At 37.4% G+C, this 13,419-nt stretch overlaps 1 protein-coding gene and 1 long non-coding RNA gene across 5 annotated transcripts; both read left to right on the top strand.

The window, feature by feature from the left end:
* The first annotated feature begins 841 nt into the window (after positions 1–841).
* LOC113111556 (uncharacterized) lies at positions 842–8,810 on the top strand. 4 transcript variants are annotated; one of them, XR_003293330.1, is made up of 3 exons: positions 842–2,033; positions 2,189–5,655; positions 8,433–8,810. It is a non-coding gene; the product is annotated as an uncharacterized LOC113111556 (long non-coding RNA). The 4 variants fall into 4 exon arrangements; XR_003293331.1 differs by lacking the exon at positions 8,433–8,810 and having other exon boundaries at positions 842–1,689; positions 1,858–2,033; positions 2,189–5,797; XR_003293332.1 differs by lacking the exon at positions 8,433–8,810 and having other exon boundaries at positions 2,189–2,680; positions 3,035–5,797.
* A 1,623-nt stretch (positions 8,811–10,433) lies between these two features.
* LOC113111555 (homeobox protein SIX3-like) lies at positions 10,434–13,081 on the top strand. The gene is made up of 2 exons (XM_026276379.1): positions 10,434–11,350; positions 12,236–13,081. The coding sequence occupies exons 1-2, from the start codon at positions 10,659–10,661 to the stop codon at positions 12,423–12,425; spliced, it is 882 nt and encodes a 293-aa protein (XP_026132164.1). The 5' UTR covers positions 10,434–10,658; the 3' UTR covers positions 12,426–13,081.
* Positions 13,082–13,419: the final 338 nt, after the last annotated feature.

Here is a 13,419-nt window from a genome sequence, read left to right as displayed (position 1 = left end):
TAATTATTTGTGTAATTTGCATTTCTTTGTAAATGATAATTGGTAATAAAAGAAAAATTGAATTTCTGAGTGAATCTTGTTTCTACACCTTTTTATCTGTTTACACCAATGTAGTCTGATTCCCAAATAACTGATTCGTGTCAGCAGGTTTTTTTAGTGAATCAAAACTATACAGTACACCAATGTGGTTTTGATTCCCAAGTAAATGATTCTAATGATTCAGTTCTTTTTAGAGAAAAAACATACTGTGAGAGTTAACAACTGTGAGACATAGATCACTGGATAGTTGTTCACATGAAAATGTGTATAAAGACACACATTACACATTTTGCCTGTAACATTTTATAAATATAATCAATATTTAACATACTTAAATATTTTGACATTTTATGTTTTAGATTATGTTGTTAATCATAACATTAAGATCAATTATTATAATGCATTTTTGCCACTTCTTAAATGTCTTTGAATCAATCATTTTTTTAATTGTTTAAAAAATATATACATTTTCTGAGAATTGCTTTCAGTTTAAATTACTTTAAATTTACTATAACTTACAATTTTACTAAATTTTCCCAATGTGACCCAGGACCACGAAACCAAGTGGTTTTTTAGGGGTCTTTAAAGGCTATATAGCTTTTAAAGATTTCCAAATTAAGTCATTAGAAATGCACATTACTAATCAAAAACTCCTTTTTGATCTTGATGAACATGATCTTTACTTAATATCCTAATGATATTTGGCATAAACAAAAAAATCATTTTGCAAACAAAAATTATTTTGACATACACAATGCATTTTTGGTTATTACAAATATACCTCTGCTCCACGTACACAAATATAGTTTTTCTTTATAGAATCACTGAAACAACAATTTAAGCCTGAACCTGAATCATTCAATTCTTTGTGAATCATTATTCCAAATACTGTCATTTTATGTCATTTCTGCAAGGTTTTCAAGAGCATATTTGTTTTTACAGAATTAATGTGATTCAGTGCAGTTGAATAATTCAGGCAGGTTGTGTGTGATAGTTGACAGTTACACTCATGACATCACGGCACATTCACCCTGGTCTCAAGGGCACCACGTACACCTCACTCCTGCCTTCCACATGAACACGTACTTGAGTCCCGCCACCAGCATCATCCCTATCCCACCGGAGTATGGTGGAATTCTCACCTCGTGTTTACGTTGCTTACCACCTACAAGCTCAGCCCCTTTTTGCCGTCAACAGACCTATTGAACATCCTTGCGCGTCTCCCCTCCCCTACTTCCCTGTGACACATTGTGATTCACCGACTCCGAACTCTCTCCCCCCTTTCACCAACTTTAGAGTACAGAGAGTGCGCTGGACTGTGAATAGTGGTAGAAGACAGCTCCCCGGTGAGTCGTCTGTTATCGTCTCTTTGTCCTGGAATAGTCAGACACGATGAGTCACTCCCTGACATTGCACACCCCTCATTGAATTTCCTCACCCTGCACTTAGTGGCCAACGTTCTCACTGAAACTGCTGGCTGTTCATGGCTCGGTGTTTGGCCCACGATGAGCCGACGCCGGTATGATCCAGGAGAATAGAGACGTGTGGCAAGCAGCTCTTTTCAATCCAGAAATGGACCCAGTTGGTTGCTGGTGAATTATTTATGTTAGCCAAGCAGAACATGGTGACCTAGAAACTGGTGTAAGAGGGGTAATTAAAAGACTTGTTAAAAGTGTCTTGCATGAGGGATGGGGAGGTTGGAGGATAAAAATGTGAGAGACGAGCACCAATATGATGTTTTCCTATTTTATTTTAGCTTCGGACAGAACCTCACTGTGCAGTTTAATATTTCATATCACCTAATTTTCCCTTCTGCAGCCTCCTCCGTGTCATTTCTCCAACTTGTTTTCCTACAATGTAAGCTCACACTCAGATGTGGCAGGATAGCAGTGGAGTCAGTTTCCTCGCCATGAAAAATGCTCAAGCTGCCTCCTGCTATCGGAGGATCTGTCAGAGGAACACAATGTGAAGGCTGAGCTCTTTGGCCCAGCAAGGTCAGTAAACTTTTAGCTACTGGACAACATAAAAGTGGTATGAAACTGATAAACCGGATGAAAGCCTTCACATCTGAATTTTGACATGCCCCCTCCCTCTCTTTGTTTCCTTATAAATGATGCAATCAACCCTCGCTGCTTGGTTTTCACACCAGGAGGCTGAAAGTGGTCAAATTGTCATCAGGTTTAAGGGCGAAAAACAATTTGTAAAAAGGCGAGTGCTGTTTAATACGTAAAGGACCTTTTGCTTTATATGGTAATGAATTTCAAATGTCTTCCTCACTTCAGGAGCAAGAGGCTGCGGTGAGGGCCTTACAGCTGTTTTGTGGAGATAATTGATTTTGGAATAGACCGACGAGAGCGCGGGCAGGCAGGGTTGACGGTGCTCTACAGCGGGGTTCGAGCCAATTTCCGCAGGCCTCGTCCCTTTAATTACAGCGGCGCTGGAGCGCGGGACACAGCAGCGCTCTTCCCTGGGCAAATTAAACCCCCTCACCAGCCTTGCGTCTTCCCTCCCCCCGCCATGCAGAGGCCTGATGAATATTTCATGGCTCTGCCTCTCTCTTCGAGCCTAAGGTTATGGCTGCCGGCAGAGCTGACAGTGCTGCTTCCTCTGTCCTTCCAGAGCAGCGAGGAAAGTGTCACAGGTAAAACAGAAGAAACAGGGAAATGACAGAGCACCCGAAGTGTTTTGAATGCCTTGACCATCACAAATCAGTCTTGGAAAAGCAAAAGACCAATCCTGGATACTGAAATAATCCAACATACTTCAGAATATACTAATAGTGCTTCTACAATTACATTTTGATTCATCTTCCTTCTACATTCATATGAAAAAATGTTGTTTTCTCTGTCAGAGGTGATTAAGATTGCAGCACAGTTCGCTGAGGCTAGATAAGAACTTATGTTCTTTAACAATGTCTCTACAAGCATCTTACAGGCTGATGGATCTGGTTTGGGACTCACTATGTTTCCTTATTTTTTTTTTACTTTTCTCACAGTGACAGACCTGTTGTGTAAAGATTGTCCATTGTAAACATAATGCTGTGTTCTTTTGGCTTGTTACAACCTGTTTGAAGTTCAAGAACAGGTAACAAAAAAAAAAAGGTAACATTTGGAAAGCTTTATTTAATTTCTGATTTATTGTACTTTCTGAATACTGATTGGAAAAGATTAGATTAATCATGATTATTTTAATAGTTCTTTAGATTAAGAAATTAAAATATGCATAGCTTTGTTTATTTTTAAGTCCGTCTAAATATACTTAAAAATTGATTGGGTAGAACAACTGTTAGTGGGAGTTTAATATTGGTAAAACACCTCCATTCATAAATTAAAGGTTAGGAGTTTTTTTCTTTTTTCTTAAAAAGGCTGCATTTATTAAAAAGTAAAAAATAATAAATAAGTAAATAAAATACAGACAACGGGTATACTGTTAAATATTATTTAAACTTAAAATATTATATTTTTATATATTTAAATATGTTATTTATTCCTAAGATGGCAAAGTTGAGTTTTCACCCGCCCTTACTCCAGTCTTCAGTTTCACATAAACCTTTATAAATCATTATAATATGCTGATTTGGTGCTTTAAAAAAAAATCATATTATTATCAATGTTGAAAAAAGCTGCTTAATATTTTTGTGAAAACCATACATTTATTTCAGAATTCTTTGATGAATAGAAAGTAAAAAATAATTGATATATATATGTAAAAGTATTAATTTCCTCAAATAAGAAAGATTGTCATACTTACCCTAAACTTTTAAACAATAGTGTATACTGTTAACATCCGTTACAATAAAATTTATAATTTTTGGGCTTCAGTGCAAAAGACAAATCCAGTTTGAAAACAAAATTTGGAAGGCCCCTGATCTAAACTGAAAAAGCTACTGGGTTCCTATTGGCCATTGTTTTCTTAGCATTATTATCATTAATATAATGAACAATTTCTTCTTTCATGACAATAAGTCAGCACTTGTGTGACTCTCATACAGCTTGACCTTTGGTGGCTTCGGCGCTGCATTTTGACAAAGGACGGAGTATGAAAGAGTAAGAAGATCAGAGAAAAATTTCACAGACAGGTCTCAGTATAAATAAGTAAAAAGCCATAATGATTATGTTAGCATTCCATATTCCATATTGATCTACACAGCATGCCTGGATCTGAAGATGAGGGGCTAAACCCACAATCTCCACCCCAGGCTGTGTATATCGCAGACCCCTTTTGTCCTGTCTCTGCAGGCTTTAGTCTCGCTTCTGCCTGTCCTCAGAGACCCCACAAGGAGGAATCAGAAGGATTACCGTATACCCTGTTAATCAGACGAGACTCCATGAGGAGGTCCTCAAATGGACTATAAGACTGGTCTTTACATTTGAGGTCCTGTCTTGCAGCATGATGCGTCATGTTCACTAAAGACATAATTTTAAGTCTGCTTTTGAGGTAGAATGGGGATCATTATTTCATGAGACTCGGGAGGGGCCTGAGCGACAGGGGCTGTGGTATTGGGGTGTGTTCGTCCTCAGCTCTCCAAAATCAGCTTGTCTGAAGAGTGCATTTCCATGTAGATCTAGGCCGCGGTTTCCCTCAGCACTTCACCGGCCTGCCACACCTAAGCCCATCGTCCTCTCGCCGTCTTGAGGCTTCTCCAGGAATACACATTGAGCTGTCTGTCAGGCGCTTCGATGCATTTTTTAACAGAGTCTGAATCAAAAAGCCATGAGTTGTATCTCTCCTTTGACAACCTAAATTGCAACTGAATTCTGACCTTTCGTGATTTATCAGTCCGAAGGGGACGTTAATCAGCTTGCATAAGATTAATTACAAGCGATTATAGATTGAACGAGTGGTAAAGCACCACTTGTCTTAAACACTATAAAAGAAGCAAATGCACAAACTGTTAGTGGAAGGAGGGGGCTGAGCTTTCAAAGAAATCATGCAGGGGGACTGCCTGTCGAGGTGGAATTGAATGTTTTTGCCGTTTAGCAACTGTTTAGCATTTAATTTCGCATGTGACGCTTAATGAGCCCAGCCCCGGCTCTGATCTCTCGGTGTTAGCTGAATTGAGAATTAATTGCGCTCGTTCACTCTCTCCACCATCCTCTCTGCTCGTCCTGACACTGTTCTAGTCTCCGTTTACGTGGAAGCTCACAGACAGCAAAATACACTTTTCAGCTTTTTTTTGTTTAAGCCTACACGCTGACCTCTTGTGGAATTTCCCTCGTTGTGAAAAAGGAGACCTGTGTGTTCTGTCAATCTTGAGCTCTGTGTATTAGCAAGCGTGCTGGTTTTCCACCTGTGGAGTGGTTTATGAGTTTATCTCGATATGGATCCAGCACATCAGGCAAATCATTGACTTAAAGTCACTATAATAAAGCATGGACATATTCACTTAAATATATTTAAAAGAGAGACAGATGCAGTGAATGTCATTAGCTTTGCTTTGTGAAACAGCTGGAAGCTCTTTGAAATATTGTCCATTACTAAAGTCATCATGTAAACATCTCATCTTTAATCATGTTGTGAATGGATTTAGTGCTTTGTGCAATATGACATCTGCTGCCAACGTAAATTGGCATTAACACCCTTTAAATCTCTCCCAGCTGCTGTGGATGTTTCCCCGTGAGTGGCAGTTTTTCTTTTCTTTTTTTGTTATGATCATTTATTTTATTTTGTTAGTATCAGTCTTGAGCTCTGAGGTTGTTCTTCACCCTTAATTAGTCTCCATGTTGGCATTCCACTGCATACATCAATTAATCCACCAGTTTTGTCTTGAATGCTTTGTCCAGTTCAGTTCTTATTCATTCTGTCTCTGTGTCTTAGGCTTGTGTCTCTCTGTTTATCTCTATCCTGTTCTTTTTGAAAAAATGCTGGGTTTCATCTCCATTATAAAAATGCAAAGCGTTCACACTCATCAAGGGTTCATTAATAAATCATGGGAAAGATTAACTATTTCAGAGCAGAATTCCAAACTATACTGTTATGCAAAATAATAAATACATACATTTGAAAAAAAATCTAATTATGTAGAATGTTTCGTATAGATAATAATATAATATAAAGTTATAAATAATAAATGAAAATGTTGTGATTATTTACTCATCATCATGTTCTTCCTCATAGCTTTCTATCATGTATCACAGGGTGTTTTTTTGAAGAATAATTCTGCCATATATTTCAAATTATAATGAAAATAAATAAGCACTTGCATGGGTTTAAACATGGCCCATGCACACACACACACACACACACACAGAGAGAACCAAGTATCATAAAGATGGTCAATACTGCTCATGCACTATATTCCAGCTCTTCCAAAGCAATACACTTCACATTATTCAGTAGGAATCTTGAGAATTTTTGAGTGAAGTAGCCATGTCAATTCATGTTGAGTCACATTGGTTCAATGAATCAGTTGATTCACATAATGGTCTGAATGATTCATTCACAAATCAAACTGATCTGATTTGCAAGTAAAATTCACAAATTAGATGATTATCAGACTAATGATTTTAAATTGGTTTAAAATGTAAAAACTCTCATCTGCTCCTTACTAGGCTATAGTGCATAAGTCATATGAATCCCCTTTATGATACTCGTATGGTGCTTTACATCTTTTGAAGCTTGAAAAGCTCTGGTCCTTTTCAAACATTCACCGTCTGTGTTCCACATAAGAAAGTAAGTCATACAGGTTTGAAAAGACAGTAGGATGAGTAAAAGACACATTTATGTATATGATTATATAATGCTAAATGTTAATGCTCATTCTGCGGTTACTGGAGCAAATATGAATTTGCTAGTGATGACAGAAGAGGATGAGGTACAGTAGAAGAATTTTACAGTGGATGCTGTTTATCAGTAACTAAATTATTTTTGTAATTATTGGCTATAAAATATTTTTTATTTATTTTACAATAAACAAAATACTCTAGTGTGTTTTTTTGCTACGCATGTGATAAAACAAGGTACTTAATGAACTGACCATACAGATAACACCTCAAAGTGCATGTGAATTTACTTAGATGACATGTGACTTAGTGCTCTTAGGATGAACTTTAAGTTTTAAGAAATTAAGGAATTTGGAAATGAGAGAATGAGTGTGTGTGAGAGAGGCTGTGTGCTTCAGTGCAAGGACAGGCAAGCTTTTGGCTCTTACTCATGAATGAGCAATATAGATGCCTGAAGCTTCAGTTTCAGGTGCACATAAAAAAAAAAGAAAAAAAATGACATTGCCTTAACCCATTTAAAAAACAGATTTCAGCATGGAAAAATCTCTTGATGCACACACAATACCATTGGTGAAATCCATTGTCATATGGCCATTACCGCTATTAAACAAATTATGCTCTGAACCTTGGCCACATGGATCAAGGTAAACTGCACAGTACCATTAAGCAGCTTGTCCCAATGACAATACTGTTAAACACTGGTTTATGGGCCACTGTTGCAGAAAATCTCACTTCAGACAGGATGAGCTTATGTTTCTGTTAGTGGGCGGCCACAATTTACATTCGCAATGGCCCGGCCATGCATATTCAGGCTAGAAAAGCATTTTTAACTGAAATAAGATTACCATAGTCACTTCTGATAAGAGGTTTTGATTTATAGCTTTGATTAATAGAATAGCTTTGACCAAGCAGGATTTATTCAATATCATTTTACCTAATTCTTGCTAAAACACTACATGCGTGTGAGCCATATGCTAACGGATCAGTGTGCAATGACAATGGGAGATTAATCTCAGACTTACTGTAAACTGGGGTTTTTATCTTCGCGCAATTTCCAGTCGAATATCGTTTCTAAGAAATAAAAGGCATTGTTGGCTTTCATAGAACTGTTGACTTTATATAGCAGTTTAACATGCTCATGTGTCTACAGTATAGTGTGCTTCAGACTAAAGGATTTGATGGTAAAACAAGCAGGGCATATATAATTATATGCGATAATAAATATTTTAAATATGAACTGATGAATATGGTTGGTGACTGTAGACAGCTGTCCAACATGAATGATTAATAAAGTGCCCAGGTAATGTCTTCATATCCAGCATAGCAAGTCACATTCAAACATTCAGATGGCTCAACATCTGTTCTGTGGGAGAGTATTAACACACTTCAGACTTTAATTAAATATGCATGGGGTATCTAAAATATGCCATGCAAATAATCCCTCTGTCAATTTTGATACCCCAACTAAAACACACTTCTCGTTCTCGTTGTCAGACAAAGGCATTAAGAATATTGAAGTTAGAAATTGAGAAATTAAAAACAAACCTTAAGATACTACAGGTGCCTTAATTATAATTAAGTAAGTGCTATAAATGATTGAAATGCGACTGCTAGTATTTTTCTTAGTTAAACAGGATATGTGTGTGTTTTGTTTGTTTGTTTGTTGGTCAGCAGAGGAAAGCGTTGTCTGCAGATGTTTCTAGAAGGTCTGATTGACTCCACACGACGTCAGAGCTGGCAGCTCGGTGAAGGTGAAGGGCGACTTGTTGCATGAGGAACTGTGGGTACCCGTATGATTCACAAGGAACAATTACGCACCAACGAAACTACTCTTATGAAGAGCAAGTTCATCTGGCAAATTTAGGTTTCGTGTTTACTCTGTAATTCTGTAACAGGTTTGTAAATGTTGTTAAGCCATGCCACCCTGATAAGCTGCCTTCAGCTTTACCGGGGATTATTAAGACTTCTCCAGCGACGAAAATCCAAAAGTAATCGCAGATTAATTTTGTATCCTGTTATCTGTAACTTTAATAAATGGTTTTGACCGTCGACCTAATGCGTGCCTGAAAGTGCATGTAGCCTATTTCCTCTGATCTAATGCGAGGTGAATGTGACTGTGCCTTTGACAGAAATATTTCAAGGTCACTTTAAAGTTCAGCTGTACACTAACCTTAAATATACTTTGTGTTTGTATAAATTATTCAGTAGTTTTATAACTCCAATTAAATATGTTTCAGTTGGCCTATATATTATGCCATTTTTTTCCGTTTAAGAATCCGTTGAAGCATCAGGAAAATAATAATAATAATAATAATAATAATAATAATAATACAAAATCAAATAAAGATAATAATAATAATAAATTCTGCATTAAAATTTAAGTATTTTGTTTTAAGCTGTATGTATTGCAGAACTGTTGTGACAGAGGCTATTTAGACCTTTAGGTTTCTTGTAGCTAAGTTTACAAAACGTGCTTCTTAAAGCGCGTTGAGTGATTTTTGAGCTCAGTCCGTGTATAAATAGAGGTTGATATTTGCAGTGAAAACGATATTCCACCAATTAACTAATCCTGATGAACAAAGAGGTCTCGTTACTTGTCTACGGGGCGCGAGATTAGTGCTTTGTTGGCAGTTATTATTATGCCAACACCTGTAGCCGAGGAAAGATCATTTAAAATCTTGCCTTGAAGCAATGCCTTTTTTAAATCGTTCCAAACGCATATTATTATAGCAACGAGGTTTTTTATTTATTTATTATCTAATGCCCAATTAATCACTAATGATAAATCTGCAGACATTACCTCCTTTTAACTGTACACATTAATCTTTAATGTAAGACAGTAGTGGTGTGCCCACTGGAGAGAAAGCCATTAAGCGCTAAACCCCAGGATAAACAGACAATTAGGCCAAGTGAATTAACTTGTTTGCGGCATTAATTACACGCTTTGTGCAAACAAAAAGCCTTGTGAAAGAATGTTATTTGACTCAGGCCTAACAAGCCGATCTTGTTTCCTGCTGATATATTATCTCGCCTTTTAAACTGACAAAGAGGTTAAATAACTAATAATAATTACATGGAATACGCATTATGTTGTAGGCTATTTAAACGTTAAAGTATCATGACGATTACAGATTGAACAAAAGCTTCGATTCTTATGTAAAATAAAATAAAAATGAATAAACATTTAATTTTACAAATAAGTGCAAATGTTTTGAGGATCGATTAATTCAAATATGTTAGTGTCTTTTAGATTTAATCTATTTATTATGTTAACACCTTTTCAAGTGCTTTTTTTCCTGTGGGAAAAGGTGCATATGCACTACATACTGTAAAATTAATTTTCGGATTTTTAATAAAATAAATAAAAATAATACAAAATAATACAATATAAAAATACTAAAAACTCCCAGTTCGTCTACGTTATAGAAATGCTTGGTATATAACGGCAGGTTATTTATCTGTTGGCTAGCTCGCGGACTTTCACACCCACGCGCGGAAGCACACTCGCAGTAATATAGCAATATTCCACCTATTAATCCTCCTACCGTCGAGTGAACTGGCGCACCATTCGCCTGCTTGAAAACATCCCGCAGTGAGTGGCCAGTTCTGATTGGAGCGATGATAAAACCCCGCGCGCGCTCGAAGCAAATGCGGAGAAGGGCAGCGCGCACTGGCTGATGACGGGCAAGCTTGACAGTGATTGGCAGGGCTGCCATGACAACCACAGCACGACACCAGGAAGACCAATAGAAAAGCGATACAAAATGTTTCACCGTCGCACTCGAAGTTGATTAAGAGTAGATATCACGCGTTTGGTGGCACAACAGTGATAGCGGCGCATACACGACGTCCGTTTTGCCGTCTTTTCCCGTCTGTTTGTCTCTGAACGGCGAATCCATGGTTTTCAGGTCTCCTTTAGAGCTGTATCCCTCACATATTTTCCTGCCCAATTTCGCGGATCGCCCTCTGCTTCTAGCGGGCAGCATTCCAAGAGCGAGATCCCCGGAGGACTTAACGATGTTTCAGCTGCCCACCCTAAACTTCTCGGCGGAACAGGTGGCCAGCGTGTGCGAGACGCTGGAGGAAACCGGAGACATCGAGAGACTCGGACGTTTCCTTTGGTCCTTGCCCGTGGCACCGGGAGCCTGCGATTCCATCAACAAGCACGAGTCCATCCAGCGAGCCCGAGCGGTGGTCGCGTATCACACTGGAAGCTTCCGTGAATTGTACCACATCCTGGAAAACTACAAGTTCACCAAAGACTCTCATGGAAAGCTGCAAGCGATGTGGCTCGAAGCGCACTACCAAGAGGCAGAGAAGCTGCGCGGTCGTCCCCTCGGACCCGTTGATAAATACCGGGTACGCAAGAAGTTCCCTTTGCCACGGACCATCTGGGATGGCGAACAGAAGACGCACTGTTTCAAGGAACGGACTCGCGGCTTGTTGAGGGAGTGGTACCTACAGGATCCTTACCCCAATCCGAGCAAGAAAAGGGAACTGGCCCAAGCCACTGGACTGACTCCTACTCAAGTGGGCAACTGGTTTAAAAATCGAAGGCAAAGAGACAGAGCAGCTGCTGCCAAAAACAGGTCAGTTTAACAGAATTTGGAGAAATTGAAATTAAACGAATACTTGCAGAGATATAAAGGCAATTTGTAAACTACAATAGACAGCAAATGATGTCACACAACCTGCACGATGTGCTCGATCTCGGTATAGAAAGAAATCGAACAATATTATTTTATTTGTTTGAAAAAACAAAATAATTTTGCTATTGCTTTTGCATTTGCAATAGTGGACAATTTATTTTAATTTAATTGTTAAAGCTTTAGAAAACGTTTTATTTTATTTGTGATGTAAAATAATGATTTATTCTGGAGTTCTTAGTTAATTAAGTAAATAGGAAGATTATCATGACAGCACAACAGCAACAAATCAATTTGCAGTTAGGTTATGATAATTGATTTTTTTTTGTGATTAAAAATAACCCCATATATATATAATAAATTACGTGTTTTGAAAAAATATATATTTGACAGTGTATTTCCGTATAGTTTTCTTTAATTTCTAAACAAATTTACCAAAGCAAACACACATATTTTTCATGTAAGTGTAAACTGATATAGCGTAGATATAATCAAATATAGACCTATAAAAATGTCATTAAATATGGCTAGAGCTCATTATTTATAATTAGAAATATATTTATATTTTTAATTAAAAGATATGGATGTTTATGAAAAAATATAAGCTTGTACATTAATAGAAATATCAAATCCTTACATAAAAATCGACTTGAGTAACTAAATTGCTTTTTACTCTTTTTGTTCCGATCTCACATTTAAAATCAGGTTTGTTATTATTAGAGACACTGTCGAAACCCGTCGAATTCTAACAATGCAGTCTGTGCTGTATGTATAGTTCATTATCGTATTGCATAAATAATCTAATTTTCTAAATCCGTGTGTTTTTAGGCTTCAGCACCACGGACTGGGTCAAAGCGGCCTGCGCTCCATGTCAGATCCCGGGTGCACACCGCACAGCTCGGCCGAGTCCCCTTGTGCGGCCGCCAGCCCCACTACCAGCGTCTCCAGTATGAATGAACGAGGCGACGGAGGGACCATTCTCTCAGTTACTGACAGTGATTCTGATTTCGATGTATGATGCACCGTCAGACAAATATGGAACATTTTTGCCCAGAGAAAAATGAACTGAGAAATTGTGGGCAATATGGGGGCCGGCCATTTTGCCACCTTGTGTACGACAAAAGGAGAAAAGCATGCTGTTTTTCCAGCGCTTCAACGGACTGACGCCCTATCCTTTCATTTCCAATGCCTACACGACCATGTTGCATGTTCATTCGTGAATATTTTGCATTTTTTAAGGCATTTATGAAGTGGAGTCTGAGAAGGTATAACTTGGTGTTGATGCTCAGTGAAATGAGTGAACCGGAGAGACAATTTTGTTATTTTGTGTTTATCCAATCGTTGAAGTCAAAAGCACCTTTATTCCCCCCCTCGATGTTCATACTAATTTTATCGCGAGATTTATATTGAATTGTCCATGTCTGATTCAAAGTTTTCCTTATAGGTCTAGGCTTGTCTAGATATGCTTGTATGATATCGCAATTACGCCACTCTCTTTCCTGCAAATTTCTTTATGTTGTGTCCATAAAGCGTGAGTAACTGTCTGTTAAGTGCTTGGAGAATTTAAGTGTCTATTCATTCTGCTCGTTTTTATACTGTAAATGGGTTAATGGCGCTGAAAACACAGTGTTATGGGTCACTTTTATGCAAATAAATATAATTTAATATAATGACTATCAGAGTATTATTTGTTTATTTAATGAGTTGACACTGTTGCATTTTGTCAAAAAAAGGGGTGAAAATATATTTGCTATTCTATAGCCTACATTAATTCCTTGTTCGTTTTTATTTTTATTTTAGGAGTGTTTTAAATTATTTAGATAAGTCCACGTTAAACAGAACTAAAAAAGAGATTAAGAAGAGTTATTGCTTTCGTTCTTTTATTTCTTTAATTCTAAAATGTTGTTCAATTTTAACTATTATTGTTGTTATTATTATTATTGAAGTAGTTAGATTTTCATTGGTGCAAACAATTTGAAAATAAAATGAATTCTATTCAGCCTATACATTTA

This window comes from Carassius auratus, chromosome 12 (assembly GCF_003368295.1).
Source record: "Carassius auratus strain Wakin chromosome 12, ASM336829v1, whole genome shotgun sequence".
NCBI classification, from domain to species: Eukaryota; Metazoa; Chordata; class Actinopteri; order Cypriniformes; family Cyprinidae; genus Carassius; species Carassius auratus.
The sequence above is the reverse complement of the archived record's forward strand: the minus strand, read 5'-3'. Positions and strand labels throughout refer to the sequence as shown.